The 23,411-nt window shown below is 50.1% G+C and overlaps 1 protein-coding gene across 2 annotated transcripts in view; it reads right to left on the bottom strand.

Annotated features, from left to right (window-relative positions):
• Positions 1 to 23,411, bottom strand: part of ITPK1 (inositol-tetrakisphosphate 1-kinase) — a 230,617-nt gene that overhangs the window by 11,204 nt on the left and 196,002 nt on the right. For both annotated transcript variants that reach the window (XM_073609695.1, XM_073609696.1), the window contains exons 6-9: positions 11,237 to 11,335; positions 10,975 to 11,015; positions 8,298 to 8,463; positions 1,233 to 1,300 (exon numbers count right to left, since the gene is read on the bottom strand). In XM_073609695.1, coding sequence (XP_073465796.1) covers positions 1,233 to 1,300; positions 8,298 to 8,463; positions 10,975 to 11,015; positions 11,237 to 11,335 — 374 coding nt within the window. The remainder of the gene's footprint in view (positions 1 to 1,232; positions 1,301 to 8,297; positions 8,464 to 10,974; positions 11,016 to 11,236; positions 11,336 to 23,411) is intronic.

Genomic DNA, 23,411 nt, shown 5'->3' with positions numbered 1-23,411 from the left:
TTACACATGGCAAACACATGTAAAGAGCAAACCGGGCACCAAGTTGCAATATTTACAGTCTACCCTCTGTGTGCCCATTGTAGATCTGTCCCTTCACTTCCCAACCCCCATGACACTACAGACAGTGAGAGGACCACTTTCCAATTGAGACAGGAATAAAAATGTAATATACAATATATGGCCAAAAGCATGTGGACAAATTTATGTGATTTATCCGGTGGGTCCTGGGATGCTTTCATCTTCACCCGGTCTTCCTTCCGGGTTCCCTGTCTTCAAGCAATTGAATGACCAGACTGCGATGACGTCACTCCCTCGCATGCGCGCGGGAGTCACATTATCGTGCCACAGATCAGAAGCCCATAAATGTACACTGAACTGCGTATGCGTGGCTCAGTGTACATGACGGCTGACAGACAGGAGGAAGCTTTTATGACAGAAGACCCAAAGGTGTTCAGTAGGGTTGAAGTCAGGTATTGATCCCAGTAAAGAAGACCTGGATCACAATTGGTGTTCCAATTCAACCCAAAGGTGTTCAGTAGGGTTGAAGTCAGGTATTGATCCCAGTAAAGAAGACCTGGATCACAATTGGTGTTCCAATTCAACCCAAAGGTGTTCAGTAGGGTTGAAGTCAGGTATTGATCCCAGTAAAGAAGACCTGGATCACAATTGGTGTTCCAATTCAACCCAAAGGTGTTCAGTAGGGTTGAAGTCAGGTATTGATCCCAGTAAAGAAGACCTGGATCACAATTGGTGTTCCAATTCAACCCAAAGGTGTTCAGTAGGGTTGAAGTCAGGTATTGATCATAGTAGAGAAGACCTGGATCACCATTGGCTTTTCAATTCATCCCAAAGATGTTCAGTGGATTTGAGGTCAGGCCTCTGTACTGGACACTGGAGTTCCTTCACACCAAACTGGTCACACCACGTCTTTATGGAGCTGACTTTGTACACAGGGATGCAGTGATGCTGGAACACAAAAGGGTCCTCACCATGGTTGGAAGAGTACAATTATCTACAACGTCTTTGTATTATGTAGAATTACCAGGACGCTTCACTGGAAACACTTGAACTTCATCATTTTGAGGGGTGTTGATATTTGGCCATATAGTGACAAAATGATCATTTCACCAAATAAAACAGTACTAACAAATCACACAGGTCAGCAAATTCAGACTGTTTTGGTAGCAGCCGAACTGCTAATTTTTGAAAAACACACCAATCCAATCATTTACCTCTGTTAGCACTGATGAGGACTCCGGCTTCGACACATTGTGGCTGTTAAAGAATATGGATTCTCTGTCTGCAGTATAGAGAGATAAGGTAGTATAAGAGAACGAACATGCAGAGGCCAATCACTTCCCACAATGCTCAGTTATCATATTGCCAGGAAAGAAAATACACCCTATAATGTCAGCAAGGCAGGAGATACAGAGGTGCAAGGCAGCCCTCTTGCTTTGCAGCACTGAGTTCCTGGGTTCAATGGGCAAATTATACTGTGTAGTATTATCCTTGCACACTTGCAACACACCTTACTGCACCTCTGAAAAGCAACCCCCCATTGAGTGAAATCCCAAAGTAGTATTTACATTCACATTCAGGTTACAGGTGACATATTTCAGGAGTTCTAAAGGACCCACCTAGGAGGCCCTGCCAGCGCCTGGTCGGACCCCTGATGAAGGGGGAATGAAAAGCCTGAAATGCGTTGGCCTTCACAGAATATAACTTTTAATAAATACAACTTCTGGGATTTTACACAATGCCTGGTGCTTTCCTCACTGCACATCAGTCCACCACAGACGCGTTATTTTACGATCGTTACTCATTAAGGGAGAGTTACCCACAGGGTCCTGCACATTGGTGTATAAAATGTTGCGTTCCGATGCGTATTGCACACAGTTTTAAAAAGATCTAAATGCAACAGTATTAAAGGCTACAGGGCCCATGCACAACAGTGTTGAGGTCAGTAGCCCCCCCATAGCACTCATGGTGTAAAACGAAGGTAAAAATAAAAATTGTGCCCAAAAAATTTATTTGGAACATTTACATTATATTGTCAAAAGTATTGGGACACCTGCCTTTACACACACATGAACTTTAATGGCATCCCAGTCTTAGTCTGTAGGGTTCAATATGGAGTTGGCCCCACCCTTTAAAGCTATAACAGATTCAACTCTTCTGGGAAGGCCGTCCACAAGGTTTAGGAGTGTGTCTATGGGAATGTTTAAACATTCTTCCAGAAGTGCGTTTGTGAGGTCAGGCACTGATGTTGGACGAGAAGGCCTGGCTTGCAGTCTCCGCTCTAATTCATCCCAAAGGTGTTCTATTGGGTTGTGCAGGCCAGTCAAATTCCTCCACCCCAAACTAGCTCATCCATGTCTTTATGGACCTTGCTTTGTGCACTGGTGCGCAGTCATGTTTGAACAGGAAGGGGCCGTCCCTAAACTGTTCCCACAAAGTTGGGAGCATGAAAAAGGGCGAGGCCAACTAAATATTGAACCCTACGGACTAAGACTGGGGTGCCATTAAAGTTCATGTGCGTGTAAAGGCAGCCGCCCCAATACTTTTGACAATATAGTGTACATAAGGGACACCTGTACACCCTGGTGCAAGCATTTACATGGATAATGTGTAAAACGATATTGCCCTTTTGCCATTAATTTAGAATAACTGAAGGCTGAAGTCTATCTGTACCTACACTGCCGCTGCTGCCTACGTTTATCTCCCTCATTCATTAGGCAGCAGCGTTGGTGGTGTAGAATGACCTCGGCCTTCAAGCATTATTCAACCCAAAACCAAAAATGTAATATATTGCAGCTTACCAATCATTAGATGTGGTGGCTGCATTAGTTTTCTTGTTTTTAGGCTTATTCACCTGGTGATCTGTCCAGTAACACACCTGTATTAGAGCACCCCCCACACACACATAGTGGTGTCCTCTGCCCCCTCACATCACTACCCACCCACCCCTTGATCACTGGATTCTGACCGTAACGCACTCCTGATCCCTGCATTCTGAGTGCAACGCACTCCTGATCCCTGCATTCTGAGTGCAACGCACTCCTGATCCCTGCATTCTGAGTGCAACGCACTCCTGATCCCTGCATTCTGAGTGCAACGCACTCCTGATCCCTGCATTCTGAGTGCAACGCACTCCTGATCCCTGCATTCTGAGTGCAACGCACTCCTGATCCCTGCATTCTGAGTGCAACGCACTCCTGATCCCTGCATTCTGAGTGCAACGCACTCCTGATCCCTGCATTCTGAGTGCAACGCACTCCTGATCCCTGCATTCTGAGTGCAACGCACTCCTGATCCCTGCATTCTGAGTGCAACGCACTCCTGATCCCTGCATTCTGAGTGCAACGCACTCCTGATCCCTGCATTCTGAGTGCAACGCACTCCTGATCCCTGCATTCTGAGTGCAACGCACTCCTGATCCCTGCATTCTGAGTGCAACGCACTCCTGATCCCTGCATTCTGAGTGCAACGCACTCCTGATCCCTGCATTCTGAGTGCAACGCACTCCTGATCCCTGCATTCTGAGTGCAACGCACTCCTGATCCCTGCATTCTGAGTGCAACGCACTCCTGATCCCTGCATTCTGAGTGCAACGCACTCCTGATCCCTGCATTCTGAGTGCAACGCACTCCTGATCCCTGCATTCTGAGTGCAACGCACTCCTGATCCCTGCATTCTGAGTGCAACGCACTCCTGATCCCTGCATTCTGAGTGCAACGCACTCCTGATCCCTGCATTCTGAGTGCAACGCACTCCTGATCCCTGCATTCTGAGTGCAACGCACTCCTGATCCCTGCATTCTGAGTGCAACGCACTCCTGATCCCTGCATTCTGAGTGCAACGCACTCCTGATCCCTGCATTCTGAGTGCAACGCACTCCTGATCCCTGCATTCTGAGTGCAACGCACTCCTGATCCCTGCATTCTGAGTGCAACGCACTCCTGATCCCTGCATTCTGAGTGCAACGCACTCCTGATCCCTGCATTCTGAGTGCAACGCACTCCTGATCCCTGCATTCTGAGTGCAACGCACTCCTGATCCCTGCATTCTGAGTGCAACGCACTCCTGATCCCTGCATTCTGAGTGCAACGCACTCCTGATCCCTGCATTCTGAGTGCAACGCACTCCTGATCCCTGCATTCTGAGTGCAACGCACTCCTGATCCCTGCATTCTGAGTGCAACGCACTCCTGATCCCTGCATTCTGAGTGCAACGCACTCCTGATCCCTGCATTCTGAGTGCAACGCACTCCTGATCCCTGCATTCTGAGTGCAACGCACTCCTGATCCCTGCATTCTGAGTGCAACGCACTCCTGATCTCTGCATTCTGAGTGCAACGCACTTCTGAACCCTGAATTCTGAGTGCAACGCACTCCTGATCTCTGCATTCTGACCGTAACGCATTCCTGATCCCTGCATTTTGACCGTAACGCATTTGTGAACCCCGCATTCTGACCGTAACGCATTCCTGATCCCCGCATTCTGAATGCAACGCACTCCTGAACCCTGCATTCTGAATGCAACGCACTCCTTAACCCTGCATTCTGAATGCAATGCACTCCTGAACCCTGCATTCTGAGTGCAACGCACTCCTGAACCCTGCATTCTGAGTGCAACGCACTCCTGAACCCTGCATTTTGACCATAACACACTCCTGATCCCTGCATTCTGAATGCAACGCACTCCTGATCTCTGCATTCTGACCGTAACGCATTCCTGATCCCTGCATTTTGACCATAACACACTCCTGATCCCTACATTCTGAGTGCAACGCACTCCTGATCCCTGCATTCTGAGTGCAACGCACTCCTGATCTCTGCATTCTGAGTGCAACGCACTCCTGATCTCTGCATTCTGAGTGCAACGCACTCCTGATCTCTGCATTCTGAGTGCAACGCACTCCTGATCTCTGCATTCTGAGTGCAACGCACTCCTGATCTCTGCATTCTGAGTGCAACGCACTCCTGATCTCTGCATTCTGAGTGCAACGCACTCCTGATCTCTGCATTCTGAGTGCAACGCACTCCTGATCTCTGCATTCTGAGTGCAACGCACTCCTGATCTCTGCATTCTGAGTGCAACGCACTCCTGATCTCTGCATTCTGAGTGCAACGCACTCCTGATCTCTGCATTCTGAGTGCAACGCACTCCTGATCTCTGCATTCTGAGTGCAACGCACTCCTGATCTCTGCATTCTGAGTGCAACGCACTCCTGATCTCTGCATTCTGAGTGCAACGCACTCCTGATCTCTGCATTCTGAGTGCAACGCACTCCTGATCTCTGCATTCTGAGTGCAACGCACTCCTGATCTCTGCATTCTGAGTGCAACGCACTCCTGATCTCTGCATTCTGAGTGCAACGCACTCCTGATCTCTGCATTCTGAGTGCAACGCACTCCTGATCTCTGCATTCTGAGTGCAACGCACTCCTGATCTCTGCATTCTGAGTGCAACGTACTCCTGATCTCTGCATTCTGAGTGCAACGCACTCCTGATCTCTGCATTCTGAGTGCAACGCACTCCTGATCTCTGCATTCTGAGTGCAACGCACTCCTGATCTCTGCATTCTGAGTGCAACGCACTCCTGATCTCTGCATTCTGAGTGCAACGCACTCCTGATCTCTGCATTCTGAGTGCAACGCACTCCTGATCTCTGCATTCTGAGTGCAACGCACTCCTGATCTCTGCATTCTGAGTGCAACGCACTCCTGATCTCTGCATTCTGAGTGCAACGCACTCCTGATCTCTGCATTCTGAGTGCAACGCACTCCTGATCTCTGCATTCTGAGTGCAACGCACTCCTGATCTCTGCATTCTGAGTGCAACGCACTCCTGATCTCTGCATTCTGAGTGCAACGCACTCCTGATCTCTGCATTCTGAGTGCAACGCACTCCTGATCTCTGCATTCTGAGTGCAACGCACTCCTGATCTCTGCATTCTGAGTGCAACGCACTCCTGATCTCTGCATTCTGAGTGCAACGCACTCCTGATCCCTGCATTCTGAGTGCAACGCACTCCTGATCCCTGCATTCTGAGTGCAACGCACTCCTGATCCCTGCATTCTGAGTGCAACGCACTCCTGATCCCTGCATTCTGAGTGCAACGCACTCCTGATCTCTGCATTCTGAGTGCAACGCACTCCTGATCTCTGCATTCTGAGTGCAACGCACTCCTGATCTCTGCATTCTGAGTGCAACGCACTCCTGATCTCTGCATTCTGAGTGCAACGCACTCCTGATCTCTGCATTCTGAGTGCAACGCACTCCTGATCTCTGCATTCTGAGTGCAACGCACTCCTGATCTCTGCATTCTGAGTGCAACGCACTCCTGATCTCTGCATTCTGAGTGCAACGCACTCCTGATCTCTGCATTCTGAGTGCAACGCATTCCTGATCTCTGCATTCTGAGTGCAACGCACTCCTGATCTCTGCATTCTGAGTGCAACGCACTCCTGATCTCTGCATTCTGAGTGCAACGCACTCCTGATCTCTGCATTCTGAGTGCAACGCACTCCTGATCTCTGCATTCTGAGTGCAACGCACTCCTGATCTCTGCATTCTGAGTGCAACGCACTCCTGATCTCTGCATTCTGAGTGCAACGCACTCCTGATCTCTGCATTCTGAGTGCAACGCACTCCTGATCTCTGCATTCTGAGTGCAACGCACTCCTGATCTCTGCATTCTGAGTGCAACGCACTCCTGATCTCTGCATTCTGAGTGCAACGCACTCCTGATCTCTGCATTCTGAGTGCAACGCACTCCTGATCTCTGCATTCTGAGTGCAACGCACTCCTGATCTCTGCATTCTGAGTGCAACGCACTCCTGATCTCTGCATTCTGAGTGCAACGCACTCCTGATCTCTGCATTCTGAGTGCAACGCACTCCTGATCTCTGCATTCTGAGTGCAACGCACTCCTGATCTCTGCATTCTGAGTGCAACGCACTCCTGATCTCTGCATTCTGAGTGCAACGCACTCCTGATCTCTGCATTCTGAGTGCAACGCACTCCTGATCTCTGCATTCTGAGTGCAACGCACTCCTGATCTCTGCATTCTGAGTGCAACGCACTCCTGATCTCTGCATTCTAAGTGCAACGCACTCCTGATCCCTGCATTCTGAGTGCAACGCACTTCAGAACCCTGCATTCTGAGTGCAACGCACTCCTGATCTCTGCATTCTGACCGTAACGCATTCCTGATCCCTGCATTCTGACCGTAACGCATTCCTGATCCCCGCATTCTGAATGCAACGCACTCCTGAACCCTGCATTCTGAATGCAACGCACTCCTGAACCCTGCATTCTGAGTGCAACGCACTCTTGAACCCTGCATTCTGACCGTAACGCACTCCTGAACCCTGCATTCTGAGTGCAACGCACTCTTGAACCCTGCATTCTGGCCGTAACGCACTCCTGAACCCTGCATTCTGGCCGTAACGCACTCCTGAACCCTGCATTCTGACCGTAACGCATTCCTGATCCCCGCATTCTGAATGCAACGCACTCCTGAACCCTGCATTCTGAATGCAACGCACTCCTGAACCCTGCATTCTGAGTGCAACGCACTCTTGAACCCTGCATTCTGACCGTAACGCACTCCTGAACCCTGCATTCTGAGTGCAACGCACTCTTGAACCCTGCATTCTGGCCGTAACGCACTCCTGAACCCTGCATTCTGACCGTAACACACTCCTGAACCCTGCATTCTGACCGTAACTCACGCCTGAACCCTGCATTCTGAGTGCATTGCACTGCTGAACCCTGCATTCTGCATAATAAGATATGCGCAGTGTGCATAGGAATTCGTTTGTATTTTTTTTCAAACTACAGTCCGGCTTCCATTTTTAAAAGTTTGAGGACCCTTGCTCTAACCGATACATTTGCAGGAGAGCTTGTTCTGCTGAAAAACAGACTTCTTGGGTGGATTATCAGGTGCAAATAGAAAAAAGAAGAAGGCAAAAAAACAAAAAAAAACAAACGAATGCAGCCATCACCATCTAAGAATTGGTAACCTGTACTATAATAAACGTTTGCTTTTGGGTTTAATACCGCTTTCAGTTATTCTGAAAAAAATGACTTTGGTTTGAATGGAGTTGGTTAGATGTATGAGAAAAGAATGAACAGGCTGCATGTAATCTTATCCTACTCCAACTTGCATGCTATTGGCTGCCCTCTATGGCTCTTGCGCAATGTCTTTAGGCCTCCTTTTAATCATAAGGAAAAACATAAATTCACAGCATTACAAGAACCCCCTAAAGTAGAAGAACTGCTGGTGTCACCTGATGCTCCCGGAGAAAAGTTTTTCAAGGAAGGTCGCTCTACAACGGTGTACGAATCTCCCACTACAAAGACTTTATAAAGTACGGCGTTATGGCTGACGAAGCTCTGGATGACACAGGGGGGCTGTATCCTCCGAAGACCCTCCGTATTGAATATGATCGCCATCTACAGGACAGACAGAACACCTCTGTAGGACGGACAGGCATTTAAAGGGAATGCAAAAGTTTCACATTGCATTACTGAATTTTTTCAAAACTGAAATCAAAACAACAAGCGCTAAATTCTACCCAATCAGATTACATGGGCTGCAAGGGCCGTCCCTCTCACATAACAAAGACAATTTTGTCTTAGCCTTCTTACACAGGCTGCAGACAAGACAACTATCTTGTCTGGTGAGCGTTTTATCGAAGTGCTGTACTTGGAGGGGGGGGGGGGGGGATTTGTACTGGGGAGGAGCAAGGTACTGCCGGGGAAAGCAGTCCTGATTTGGGAGGGTGAAGCAGTTTGTACTGGGCTGAAGCTGTACTGGGGCAAGGGAAGAGGTACTGGGAGAAGAGCTGTACTGGAGGGATGGAGGGAGGGAGGGATGGAGGGAGGGAGGGAGGGAGGGAAGAGGTACTTGGGGAAGTGCTGTACTGGGGGGCAAGGGAAGAGGTAGTTGGGGAAGAGCTGTACTGGAGGGAGGGAGGGAAGAGGTACTCGGGGAAGTGCTGTACTGGGGGGCAAGGGAAGAGGTAGTTGGGGAAGAGCTGTACTGGAGGGAGGGAAGAGGTACTCGGGGAAGTGCTGTACTGGGGGGCAAGGGAAGAGGTAGTTGGGGAAGAGCTGTACTGGGGTGGGGGTAGGGGGAGGGAAGAGGTACTTGGGGGTGAGCTGTACTGGGGGGAGGGAAGAGGTACTTGGGGGTGAGCTGTACTGGGGGGAGGGAAGAGGTACTTGGGGAAAAGCTCTACTGGGGGGGCAAGGGAAGTACTTGGGGGAAGAGCTGTACTGGAGGGGGGGGGGGGGGAGTTGGGAGAGCGCAGTACTGGTGGGGAAAGCAGTCCTGATTTAGGAGGGGGGAGCAGTTTTTACTGGATGGAAGCTGTACTGGGGCAAGGGAAGAGATACTGGGGGAAGAGCTGTACTGGGGGAAAGGGAAGAGGTACTTGGGGGTGAGCTGTACTGGGGGGGAGGGAAGAGGTACTTGGGGAAAAGCTGTACTGGGGGGCAAGGGAAGAGGTACTTGGGGAAGAGCTGCACTGGTAGGGAAGAGGTAAGGGGGGAGAGCTGTACTGGGGGGGGGGGGGGGGGAGATACTTGGGAAGAGGTACTCGGGGAAGAGCTGTACGGGGGGGGGGAGGTACCTGGGGAAGAGCTATACTGGGGGGAGGTACTTGGGGAAGAGCTGTACTGGAGGGAGGGAAGAGGTACTTGGGGAAGAGCTGTACTGGGGGGGGAGGTACTTGGGGGTGATCTGCACTGGGGGCGGAGAGAAGAAGCACCTGGGGAAGAGCTGTACTGAGAGAAGGGAAGAGGTACTTGGGGAAGAGCTGTACTGAGAGAAGGGAAGAGGTACTTGGGGAAGAGCTGCACTGGTAGGGAAGAGGTAAGGGGGGGAGAGCTGTAATGGGGGGGGGAGATACTTGGGAAGAGGTACTCGGGGAAGAGCTGTACGGGGGGGGAGGCACCTGGAGGAGAGCTGTACTGGGGGGGGGGGGGGGAGGTACCTAGGGAAGAGCTATACTGGGGGGGGGAGGTACTTGGGGAAGAGCTGTACTGGAGGGAGGGAAGAGGTACTTGGGGAAGAGCTGTACTGGAGGGAAGAGGTACTTGGGGAAGAGCTGTACTGGGGGGGGAGGTACTTGGGGGTGATCTGCACTGGGGGCGGAGAGAAGAGGCACCTGGGGAAGAGCTGTACTGGGGGGGAAGGGAAGAGGTACTTGGGGAAGAGCTGTACTGGGGGGAAGGGAAGAGGTACTTGGGGAAGAGCTGTACTGAGGGGGGAAGGGAAGAGGTACTTGGGGAAGGGCTGTACTGGGGAGAGGGAAGAGGTATTTGGGGGAAGAGCTGTACTGGGGGGGGGGGAGAGAAGTACTTGGGGGTAAGCTATACTGGGGGGAGGGAACAGGTACCTGGGGAAGAGCTGTACTGGAGGGAGGGAAGAGGTACTTGGGGAAGAGCTGTACTGGGGGGGGGAGAGGTACTTGGGGGTGAGCTGCACTGGGGGCGGAGAGAAGAGGTACTTGGGGAAGAGCTGTACTGAGAGAAGGGAAGAGGTACTTTGGGAAGAGACTGTACTGGGGGGGAGGGAAGAGGTACTTGGGGAAGAGCTGTACTGGGGGGAGGGAAGAGGTACTTGGGGAAGAGCTGTACTGGGGGGAGGGAAGAGGTACTTGGGGAAGAGCTGTACTGGGGGGAGGGAATGGGGCACAGTGAGCAAAAAAGGAGCACAGTGAGCGAGATGAGGGAAGAGTAAATAAGGAGGGTACAGAGGGGCAACAAGAAGAGGGGCCCAGCAAGCAAGAAGGGGGGACAGCGAGGGAGATGAGGGCAGAGTGAGTAGAAGGTGGCTACAGAGGGGCAATGAGAGAGATACGGTAGCAATACACACAATCCACACAGCGATAGAAACCCAGTTAGAGAATACGGGATTCTCTCTGCAGAGATCCTCTCAGCCGTCACACATACACTCACCTCATGTGAATTGGTGCCATGGGCTACTCTGGTCTTGCAGACTGGAAGACAGAAAAGAGATGTAAGAGCGCCACCTTGTGGATAGCTTAACATACAGATATGGTATTGCTGCAAAATATAAATTTGTTCTTGTTCTGCTCCAACAACACAAAAAATTCCAAAAGTGACATTTACAGGAAGAAGGGGAGATATTTAGAGCGGCATTCTCAGAGGAAGAGTCTGATCAATTTTCTATAAAGTAGACAAAGACCATATTACGTACTGAAGGGGAGGGCCAGACCGTTCTGCTCGATGAGCTTCAGCGTGTCGTCTCCACACTCCGTAGAAAGTTCCATGAAGGGCGGAGAACATAATCTCTCATCTGTAAAACGAGACAAAAGTCGCCATCAACATCGATCAATTTCCGGGCATTAAGAATAAAAGTAAATTCAGCAACATAAACTTATTTTAGATACAAGAAGTTTATAATTACTACCAAGTATTGTTATCTGCAGCCTTTGGTCTGACCAATCACAAACTCCAAAACAGCACTGCTTCTAGTGGCAAGACCGACGTTCAGGCCTTCTGATATTTTGTAGTAAAGGGCCCACTGCCCTGGACTGACCTCCACCCATCAAGACATTTTGATATTTGCATAACTCCTCCTAAGGGCCAGCCCACTGCTTGCATCAGGACTGAGGACCCTTGAGAGGAGCACTGAGGTGGGAGGCTGTGATGTTTTCAGGAAGGTATGAACAGCACCCTGCCGGCCCCTCCCACCAGTCATGATCTGCCCGCATCGCATAGAGAAGCACAGAGATGCAGCTATGATGTCAACGGGCATCACCAAAGAGCAGGAAGGGGGCGGGGCAGTGACACAAGCTGCAGCACTGAAGGCTCTGAAACCTTTTGCATCCTCTCTGCTTACACCATGGCTGTGATGCTGGCTCACAGGTGTAAAGATTATTAATCCGATCCTTTGGCAGATCAAATCTCTCCTATTAGTGTTTTAAATAGAAAATGAAACTGGAGTTCCCCTTTAAGTCCTGAACTTTCTGTGACGTGATAAGTTTGCTACGCACAGTAATAATCCATTTCCCATTAATAGTGATAAGTGATATGCAGGACGTCACAATGCACGGATCATCGATCATTTACATTTCACAATCCTGCGACTTGATAGGCATATGGCGTCTACTGCTTCAGCCAGAATATCACCCGGAGTTTACTGTAAATGGTTCTCTGGGGAACTCCGAAGATCCTACATTTTGGCAGGAGGGCTCTGATAAAGATTAATGGGATGGGAAGAGAGCGGCCAAACCCAATACAACAATGACAGTCTATTCATAATACTGAATAAACAAATCAGAATACCATCTCCAATACAGAAAACTGCCAAAAATGTAGAAAAGAACATACAAATGAATATTATAAACTCCGGAAAACTAAAACTTCTCTAGGACAAAATGCACTCTCAACCACGGGTTGCGGTCTCCAGCCAGCTGCAGATCCCCCTAACCTCCCACAGTGCCTCCCAGCTCCCATAGGGCCCCACCCTCCCTCCCACAGTGCCTTCCAGCTCCCACGGGGCCCCCAACCTCCCATAGTGGCCCATAGTTCCTCTCAACCTCACGCAGTGCCTCCCAGCTACCATAGGGCACCCCCCAATCTCCCATAGTGGCCCACAGTTCCTCTCAGCTCCCATAAAGCACTCCCAACCTCCTATGGTAGCCTACAGTTCCCCTCAACCACCCACCGTGCCTCCAAGTTTCTTTAGGGTCCCTCAACCTCCCACAGTGGTCTGTAGTGCCCCTCAACCTCCTACAGTGCCTTCCAGCTCCCATAGGGCCCCCAACCTCCCATAGTGGCCCATAGTTCCTCTTAACCTCCCACAGTGCCTCCCAGCTGCCATAGACCCCCCCAACTTCCCATAGTGGCCCACAGTTCCTCTCAACCCCCCACAGTGCCTCCCAGCTACCTTAGTGCACCCCCAACCTCCCATAGTGGCCCACAGTTCCTCTCGACCTCCCACAGTGCCTCCCAGCTCCCATAAAGCACTCCCAACCTCCCATAGTGGCCTGTAGTGCCCCCAAGACTTTTACAGTGCCTCCTAGCTCTCATAGGACCCCCCTCAAACTCCCATAGTAGCCCACAGTGCCTCCCAGCTTCCATAGGGCACCCACAACCTCCAATAGTGGCCCACAGTGCCCCTCAACCTCCCACAGTGCCTCCCAGCTTCCATAGGGCACTCTCAAACTTCAATAGTGGCCCGTAGTGCCCCTCAGCCTCCCACAGTGCCTCCAAGCTCCCACAAGGACCACCAACCTCCCATAGTGCCCCTCAACCTACCACAGTGCCTCCTCTTAACATCCCATAGTAGCCTACAGTGCCCTTAAACCTCCCACAGTGCCTCCCAGGTTCCAAAGGGCACCCCCAACCTCCCATGGTAGCCTACAGTGCACCCCTCAACCTCCCACCGTGCCTCCCAATTTCTTTAGGGCCCCCGAACCTCCCAAAGTGGTCTGTAGTGCCCCTCAACCTCCTACAGTGCCTACCAGCTTCCATAGGGCCCACAACTCTTCCATAGTGACCCGTAGTGCCCCTCAAGCTCCCACACTGCCTCCCAGGTCCCATAGAGCCCCCAACCTCCCATAGTGGCCCACAGTACCCCTCAACTCCCACAGGGCCCCCAACCTCCCATAGCGGCCCACAGTGCCCCTCAAGCTCCCACACTGCCTTCCAGGTCCCATGTGGCCCCCAACCTCCAATAGTGGCCCACAGTGCCTCCCAGGTCCCATGCCCCCCCCCCCCAACCTCCTACAGTGCCTCCTTACACCTATAGGGCTCACAATCTCCCATAGTGGTCTGTAGTGCCCCTCAACCTACCACAGTGTCTACCCTCAACATCCCATGGTAGCTCACAGTGCCCTTAAACCTCCCACAGTGCCTCCCAAGTTCCAAAGGGCACCCCAACCTCCCATTGTAGCCTGCAGTGCCCCTCAACCCCCCACCGTGCCTCACAGTTTCTTTAGAGCCCCCCAACCTCCCATAGTTGTCTGTAGTGCCCCTCAACCTCCTACAGTGACTACCAGCTTCCATAGGGCCCACAAATCGCCCATAGTCCCCCCTCAACTTGCCATGATGCCTCCCAGCTCCCATAGAGCCCCCCCAACCTCCCATACTAGCCCACAAAGCCCCTCAAGCTCCAACAGTGCCTCCTAGATCCCTCCCATAGTGCTCCTCAACCTCCTACAGTGCCCCCTTAACCTATAGGGCCCCCAACCTTCCATAGTGGTTCACGGTAACCCTCAACCTCCCACAGTGCTTCAAGACCCCTAGTTTGCTGGAAAGCCTTCAGCCTGCACATCACAGGGATCAAAAGGGGACCAAGCTGCTCGGATCGGCTCTGTACATGGTCATCTCATCCAAGCCAATCAAAACGGCAGAAGATCAGTCCCAAGAAGAAGACTAAAGAGGTCAGAGACCAGTGAGGAGCTCCAAGAAGCCACAGCGCTGGAGTGGAGGGTAGTACAGTTCGGTTTACCATGACGGGCAGCCATATTAACCAATAGAGAAGTGGAGTAAAAGGCAGGCCTGAATTTGACTTTAAAGTGGACTTATCCTGCCTGGACTTGGCATGAAAAAAATGTCTCGGGTGCAAAGAAATCTGTTCATGTAAGAGTTCCAGGTATGAGGTCTTATAGACCCCATATCTCTCCATAAAGAGCACATGTCGCCCCTTATTTTTATTACAAGGGATGTTTACATTCCTTGTAATAGGAATAAAAATGATCAAAAAATAAATAAAAAATTTAAAAAGGGACAGAGTAAAAAATAAAAATAGAGAATAAAAAAAAAAAGGAAAGTACCCCCATCCCTCTATGCTTGCGCGCAGAAACAAACGTACATACGCAAGTCATGGATGCCGTGTTGGGACAAGGTCACCCAGCGCCTAGGGAAAGGATGCCAAACTGCGCCACCCTTAGGGTTAGGGTCACGGCATCCACATCCCTGCAAAAAACCATTGCGCCCAGGGCAGCTGTCCCTTCTGCCCCCCCCCCCCCCCCCCGTCCCAGCTCTGCACACACATGTAAAACAGCATTCGCACCACACATGCGAGGTATAATAATGGAGATTATTAAGTATCGTAGTTTGTTGCCATTCCACAAGAGTGCGCAATTTTAAAAGCATGACATGTTATGTATCGATTTACTCGGCAAAACATCATCTTTTTATTTTACCAAAAAAATTGGGTTATCTCTCGTGTTTTGTTCTATTAAAATTTACTGAAGTGTATTTTTTTTTTTTTTTTTTTTGCCAAAAATTGCGTTTGAAGAGCTGCCGCGCAAATACCGGGCGACGTAAAAAATTGTAACGATCGCCATTTTATTCTCTAGGGGTTTCTGCTAAAAATATACATAATCTTTGGGGGTTCCAAGTAATTTTCTAGTAAAATAAAATACTGATCTTTAATTGAAAACAAAAAGTGCCAGGAAAAGGCCTGGTCTTCAAGTATCAAGATAGTCCACAGACTCTAATTTAGAGGCCTCTAGTTCTGTACACTGCCGCCACCTGGTGGAGGAATTTGACACTGCTTTTTCTTTGGAGACAGCATAACCCATACAGGACTTGGTGAGAAGGAACTCGCATTTCTTATTCTATCACATATCCCAAAAATTGGAGGATTACTCCTCATTTCAGAACAGTGGGCGGAGCCATGCAAATCACTTCCTTTATACAGCAACAGCCGTCGCACCTCCGGAACCCCTGTTGTATAGTGCAGGAATAGCCGGACTTATGGAGCCTTTTATTCCAAACTGCAAACAGCTGTCCCAGGCTTCACACCCATCATCAGTGTCGGGACAAGGTCACCTAGAGCCCAGGATGAACATACCAAACTGCCCCCCCCCCCCCCAAAGATGTATGAGCATTATGTGTTAGCAAAAATACCCCCACCCCCCAAAAAAATGAGCACTAACCTGCATGCTTACCCTCTAAATATAAATCCCTCCCAGCACAAATCTTTGCGCCCCCCCCCCCCAGCTCAAATCCTCTCTCTCCTCAGCACAACCCCCCCCCCCCAAAAAAAAAAAAAAAAAAAAAAAAAAAAAAAAAAACACACTTCTAGAACAAATCCTCTACCCCTCAAATCTCTCCCCCCCCCCCCCCCCCACACACCAAAAAAAAAAAAATGACCCTTCTTGCACACATTCAAATTCCCTCCCCCTCTACCATATCACCTCTTCTAGCACAAACCCCCCAAAATCCCCCCTCCTAGCACAATTCCTCTTACCTAAACCCCCCCCCTCACTAACAGAAAATCCCCCAAAATGTCCCCTCCTAGAACAATTCTTACCACCTGCTGTCTCCCAAATTCCCCCTCCCAACACAAATACTCCCCCTCCCAAATCTCCTTGTGGGACCCCCCCACCTCACATGATACCACAGTGCCCAGGGCAGCTGCCCCTCCTGCCCACCCCTTGTCCCAGCCCTGCCAACCATCATGTCATCATGGCATCGTGTAAAAAAGACAACCAGCGCCACCTACCTAAAAAAGTGTTATGTGCTATAAATAAACTATAAAAGTAAACTAATCAGTGCTCCACAGCTGCTGTACATCTCACCATACAACGTATAAAATACAATTCTACACTCAGATTTTACATTTTATTTTATATCATCATGGCAGTCGAGGGAAATGGTGCTAGGACCGGGGCTTTTTTTTTCCCCCATAGAACAGGCGCAGGTACTCCCCCCGTGTCTCCGCCCCCAATCCATCTCCAAGCACCACCCCTTGGTTCCACCCCCTACCTACCTTCCAGTCCCGCCCCTTTTAGAGAATACAGAACCAAGTATCATTTTTTTGTAGTTGTATGGAATTTGCAAACAAAAAGGCAGTAAAATAGATCCCCTGCAGGAACAATAGACCCCATATAAAAAAAAAATAGATTCCTCCCAGCAACAAAATAGATCCTGCCCAGGAAAATAGATCCCACCCAGGAAAATAGATCCACCCCTAGCAACAATAGCCACCCCCTAACAACAATAGCCACCCCCAGCCACAATATAATAGCCTCCCCCAGCAACAATAGATCTCCCAGGAAAATATATCCCTCCCTAGCAACACTGGACCCCCCCAGCAACAATAGATCTCCCAGGAAAATATATCCCTCCCTAGCAACACTGGACCCCCCCCAGCAACAAAAGCCACCCCCAGCCACAATATAATAGCCTCCCCCAGCAACAATAGATCTCCCAGGAAAATATATCCCTCCCTAGCAACACTGGACCCCCCCAGCAACAATAGATCTCCCAGGAAAATATATCCCTCCCTAGCAACACTGGACCCCCCCCAGCAACAATAGCATCCCTCAGCAACAATAGATCTCACAGGAAAGTAGATCCCTCCCTAGCAACACTAGATCCTCCCCAGCAACACTAGCCTCCTCCCAGCAACAATAGCCTCCCCCTAGCAACACTAGATACCCCCTCCAGCAACAATAGCCTCCCCCCAGCAACACTAGATACCCCTCCCAGCAACAATAGATACCCCAGGAAAGTAGATCCCTCCCTAGCAACACTAGATCCCCCCCCAGCAACAACAGCCACCGCCAGCAACCCTAGATACCCCCTCCAGCAACAATAGCCTCCCCCCAGCAACACTAGATACCCCCTCCAGCAACAATAGCCTCCCCCCAGCAACACTAGATACCCCTCCCAGCAACAATAGATACCCCAGGAAAGTAGATCCCTCCCTAGCAACACTAGATCCCCCCCCCAGCAACAACAGCCACCGCTAGCAACCCTAGATACCCCCTCCAGCAACAATAGCCTCCCCCCAGCAACACTAGATACCCCCTCCAGCGACAATAGCCTCCCCCCAGCAACAACTGACAACTCCCTCAACAGTAGGTCTCTCCCATTAAAAATTGACCCCCAGCAAACAAAGATCCCCCCCCACCAGCAGCAATAAATACCCTCAGTGACAATAGATCCCGAGGCAGCCAGCATGAATAGACCCTTCAGCATACCCCAGCACTCCTTCTCATTATATACATTCAGTGCTGGAGGTCCCAGAACTGCCCCCCCCCCCCACCTTCCCGCTGAAAAAAAAAAAGTCCTGGCTAGGACCATTGGGGGGGGGGGGGGGGGTTATCCTTTTATTTCAGGAGGGGTTACATGGTCCAGGGTCTCTGGATTATGGGGAGACCTCAGAATAAAGAACCCCCCAATATTAGGCTGTATCTGTATTATAAAGCAGAAGTTCTGGATTTGCATTCGGTTGTCGACGTGTAAAAGGAATGATTTGCATGGCCCCGCCCACTATCTGGAAAAGAGGACTAGTGCTCCTATTTATGGGTTCTGTGATGGAATGAGGCGCTGCTTTTCTTTTTTTTTTTTTTTTTTCTTCTCTTTGTTTTAATTTTAACTGCAGCTCCGCTCGCTGTCAGTTCTATGCAATCCCACAATACACAACGCCATCAGATCCTGAGGCCTCTGATATTCTGCTGGAGGCTTCAGAACCCGACAAGTGTCGTCTCCAACACCCCCTCACTTTCCATCCGTCCCCCGGAGATCAGAGAGAGGCAAAACGCAGCCGACAGAATCAGGCCGCACCGCGCCGATCACACACCGCGCCAATCACACCGCGCCAATCACACCGCGCCCGCTTATAATCTGCAAAACTGAGATTTCAGCTCCAGTCTAGACGATAAAATCCTCCATACATATGTAAGAGCCGAGAGATTAGAAAGTATAATCAGAGAATTGTGCGCACTCATTGCTGCGTTACAAGAGAGCGTTATATATACACTAACCGGACACTTTATTAGGTCCCCCTTGCTGGTCCCGGGTTGGACCCCCTTTGGCCTTCATTCTTGGTGGCATAGATACAACAAGGTGTTGGAAACGTTCCTCAGAGATTTTGCTCCACAGTGACATGATAACATCACACAGTTGCTGCAGATTTGTCGGCTGCACATCCATGATGCCAATCATCTCCCGTTCCACCACATCCCAAAGGTGCTCTATTGGATGAGATGTGGTGAGTCTGGAGACATTGGAGGACAGGGACCTCATTGTCCAGTGGTGAGATGATGTGATCTTTGTGACATGGTGCATTATCCTGCTGGAAGGAGCCATCAGAAGATGGGGACACTGTAGTCATAAAGGGATGGACATGGTCAGCAACAATACTCAGGGGGGCCGTGGTGTATAAACCATGATCAATTGGTACTAAGGGGCCCAAAGTGTGCCAAGAAAATATCCCCCCCACACCATTACACCCCCCACCACCAGCCTGAACCGGTGATACAAGGCAGGATGGATCCATGCGCCAAATTCTGACCCCACCATCTGAATGTCGCAGCTGAAATCCAGACCCATCAGACCAGGAAACGGTTTTCCAATCTTCTATTGTCCAATTTTGGTGATCCTGTGCCAATTGTAGTCTCAGTTTCCTGTTCTCAGCTGACAGGAGTGGCACCCGGTGTGGTCTTCTGCTGCTGTAGCCCATCTGCTTCAAGGTTGGATGTGTTGTGTGTTCAGAGATGGTATTCTGCATACCTTGGGTGTAATGAGTGGTTATTTGAGTTACTGTCGCCTTTCTATCATCTGGAACCAGTCTGCCCATTCTCCTCTGACCTCAACAAGGAATTTTCCTCCACACAGCTGCCGCTCACTGGATATTTTCTCTTTTTCCCACCCTTCTCTGAAAACCCGAGAGATGGTTGTGTGTGAAGATCCCAGAAATACTCAGACCGGCCCGTCTGCCACCAACAACCATGCCACGTTCAAAGTCACTTCAATCCCCTTTCTTCCCCATTCTGATGCTCGGTTTGAACGTCGGCAAGTCGTCTTCACCACGTCTAGATGCCTAAATGCATTGGGTTGCTGCCGTCTGATTGGCCGATTAGCAATTTGTGTTACCGAGCAATTGTACAGGTGTACCTAATAAAGTGGCCGGTGAGTGTAAGACGTTGCTCTGTTACAATAGAGTGAAGCTACAGGAGATAGACGTGTTACCGGAGACTTCTGCCCCAAGACATGACAAGAGAGACCGGCCAACATCACAAAGGACTGCTGCTAAAAGTGGAGCTCACAGCCACCTAATGACAGATAAATATATGACTGTGGGGAGGGGACATTAGAGTGTAAGCTCCTTTGGTGACTGGCTCAGTGTTCTCTGTACAGCACTGTGGTATATGTCAAAGCTACATAAATGTATAATAATAATAGCGTGCGACTGTGGGAGAGGACATTAGAGCGTAAGCTTCTTTGGTGACTGGCTCAGTGTTCTCTGTACAGCACTGCGGTATATGTCAGAGCTATATAAATGCAGTGGCGGCCCGTCCATTAGCCCTATTCCTGCGTCTGGCCCCTTTCAGGGCGCCGGGTGCATGAATTACAGCCGGGTGGGTGTTTTTTGTTTTGTTTTTTTTTTAAGCACCCAATTAGAGACAGAGGCTCTAACAGGCTTCTAACACTGATTCTCAATCCGGCCAATCAGAAGCGTTTTCCGTTTGGCCCAAATAGAGAAGAGTCCCAATTGGCCGGCCGAAGAGGAGGGAGGAAACGGAAGCCGCCGCAATGCCCGTGGAGAGCAGGGGAAGGTGAAGTCACTGCCGCCGCCGCTGCCGAGCTGGGGAAGCCGCCGTTGAAGCCCTGACCACCATAGATGGGGTAAGTGCTCCTGACCCGAGCGAGTGCGGGGGGGGGGGGGGGGGGCAGTTGGGGGGAGTAGTAACTGTTTGCCGCCCCTCCCCCCCCAAAAAAAAAAAAAATTACCACCGGCCGCCACCATATGAATGTCTTATAATAATAGTGTGTGACATTAGAGTGTAAGCTCCTCTGATACAGAGACTGATGTGACCGGGCTCAGTGATCTCTTTACAGCACTGCAGTATATGTAAGAGATGTGTAATAATAATAGTAATAATAATAATAATATGTGACTGTGAGGGGACATTAGAGTGTAAGCTCCTGTGACGCACAGGCTGACACGACTGGCTCTTTCAGCTCAGATGTTTCTCTCCAATGACACGCCTCCTCGCGGTTTGAAGCGCTTTGTGACCAAACAAGATTCTTGTCCTCGGCAGGAAAAACCAGAAGATGAAATATTCCGCAGTAACTGGAGAAAATTGAAGAATGCAAAACCGGTATTCATCTCATTCAAAGACACAAACCTGAACGCCGCAGACCTCCCCCGACCGCGTGCGCTATTCTTGGAATGCAAACTGATTACATGCCGCCGTACACCAAGTGATTCCGCATCATCTCACACAGTCCCTTAAAGTGTCCCACTCACAGGAGGTCCATCGTTGCCGACGTGGCCTTGGATCTGAACATGAAGTCTGCACTTCATAACCGGCTCACCGAAATTATTGTAGGCTGGTGCCGAATTTTGAATCACTTGTTAGTGGGGCCGGGACAAGGGGTGGGCAAGAGGGGAGACTGCCCTGGGCACAATAGTTTACTGTAGGGATGGGGACGCCTTCTTTCTGTTGTAGGGCTGACAGGAGTAGTGACAACTGCGGCAGTGTTTTTGACAAAGGGAGAGGCTGCTGGGCGTAGGATCCCCTAAGCTTGCACATCGTGAACTGGGGAGGCAGGGGCGTGGTTTGGCATCTTTGCCCTGGGCGCTGGATGTCCTTGTCCCAGTACTGCAAAAGATTGTACCCCTACGCTAACCAAGAGGAGACTGAGGACATACTGTGCATGCGGGTCGTCCTGGACCTGCCCCTGAAGGCCCATCACCACTGTGCAGCTTGGTTTTCCAGACTGAAGGATCAAGAGGAGACTGAGGACATGCAGTCCTTGTGGACTTGTGAGTGCAGGGCATCTTGGACTTGCCCGAGGGGCCATTACCACAGTGCTCTTCCCTCACTAAGTCTTCCAGGTTCAATGGCTTACAGTAGACTTAGGACATATTGTGAGTGCAGGACAGTTTGGACACGCCCCTGAGGGGCCCAATACCACTGTGCTCACCATGCATCCCTCAGTCTTCCAGGGTCAATGAAAAAGTAGACTGAGGACATCTTGTGAGTGCAGGGTGTCCTGGCCCCGCCCCTGGAGGGCCATCACCACAGCGCCCTGCGCTCACTGTGCACCCTTGGTTTTCCAGGTTGAAGGTCCAAGAGGAGTCCAATGACATATTGTGAGTGCAGGGCATCTTGGACTTGCCCCTGAGGGGCAGTCACCACAGTGCTCTTCCCTCACTGTGCATCCTCAATTTTCCAAGCTCAATGACCAAAGAGAGATTTGGGACATAAAGTGAGCGCAGGGCAATTTGGACACGCCCCTGAGGGGCCAATACCATTGTGCCCTGTGCTCACCATGTGTCCCTCATGTTTCAGGGTTCAATGAAAATGCCTCCTTCTGAACGACAATTTTTTACCAAAATCCAACGCAGTGTGCCGAGCATTTTGGTTAGGGGTTATGGCACAACCCCATTGGCGGGCGAGCGCTCAACTAGTTGGCTGGGGTCAGCAAACTGTCGCTTAACAGCCCGTTTTTAACCCCCCCCTAAAAAAAAAAAAAAAGGTTTTATCTGTACATAGACTTTAATTATTTTATGAGGAATGAAAGCAGCAATAAACAGGTTAACTAAGTAACCAAAGCCTCCCCCCCCCCCACCAGGCACACATACCGGACCGGGCTCCAAGGCTGCAGATCTGCACTGCTCTTGCATGCCGCTACCTGTATGTTTGTTCTTCTGCAGAAAATCATCCCAGAAAGCCACATGGCCGGATTCCACCGCCGCCTTTCTTTGTGGCGTTTCTCTGTACCCCTCCAGCTGTACAAACCGTAGTGCTAAGTAATGCAAACACGCCTCATCCCTCGACATTGGCGCTCCTCTACTGAGGGCTCCGCACGCGCCTGCACTGCTTAAAGTGGACCCGTCATCACATACAGTATATCCCTTTCATGCCTATAGCTATTTCTGACATTTGGTGTTAACAGGATAAAAACCGTATTTTTTGATAGAAAATTATTTAGAACCCCCAAACATTATATATTTTTAGCAGAGAATCTAGAGAATAAAATGGCGATTGTTGCAATATTTTATGTCACGCGGTATTTGTGCAGCGTTGTTTTAAACGCAACTTTTTGGGGAAAAGGGACACATGAATTTAAAAACAAAAAAAAAAACGAAACAGTAAAGTTAGCCCAATTTTTTTGTATAATGTGAAAGACGACGTTACGCCGAGTAAATAGATACCATGTCACGCTTTATAATTGCACGCACTCGTGGAATGGCGACAAAACTACGGTACCTAAAAATCTCCATAGGCAACGCTTTTTACCAGGTTAGAGTTACAGAGGGGGTCTAGTGCTAGAATTATTGCTCTCGCTCTGACGATCGCGGTGATACCTCACATGTGTGATTTGAAAACCGTTTACATATGCAGACGCGACTTACGCAATGCGTTTTCTTTGCTGCGCAAGCTCGTGGGGAC

The sequence above is a fragment of the Aquarana catesbeiana genome, linkage group LG13 (genome assembly GCF_042186555.1).
Source record: "Aquarana catesbeiana isolate 2022-GZ linkage group LG13, ASM4218655v1, whole genome shotgun sequence".
Lineage (NCBI taxonomy): Eukaryota > Metazoa > Chordata > Amphibia > Anura > Ranidae > Aquarana > Aquarana catesbeiana.
Note: the sequence above shows the minus strand (reverse complement) of the source record. Positions and strands in the feature narration are given on the sequence as shown.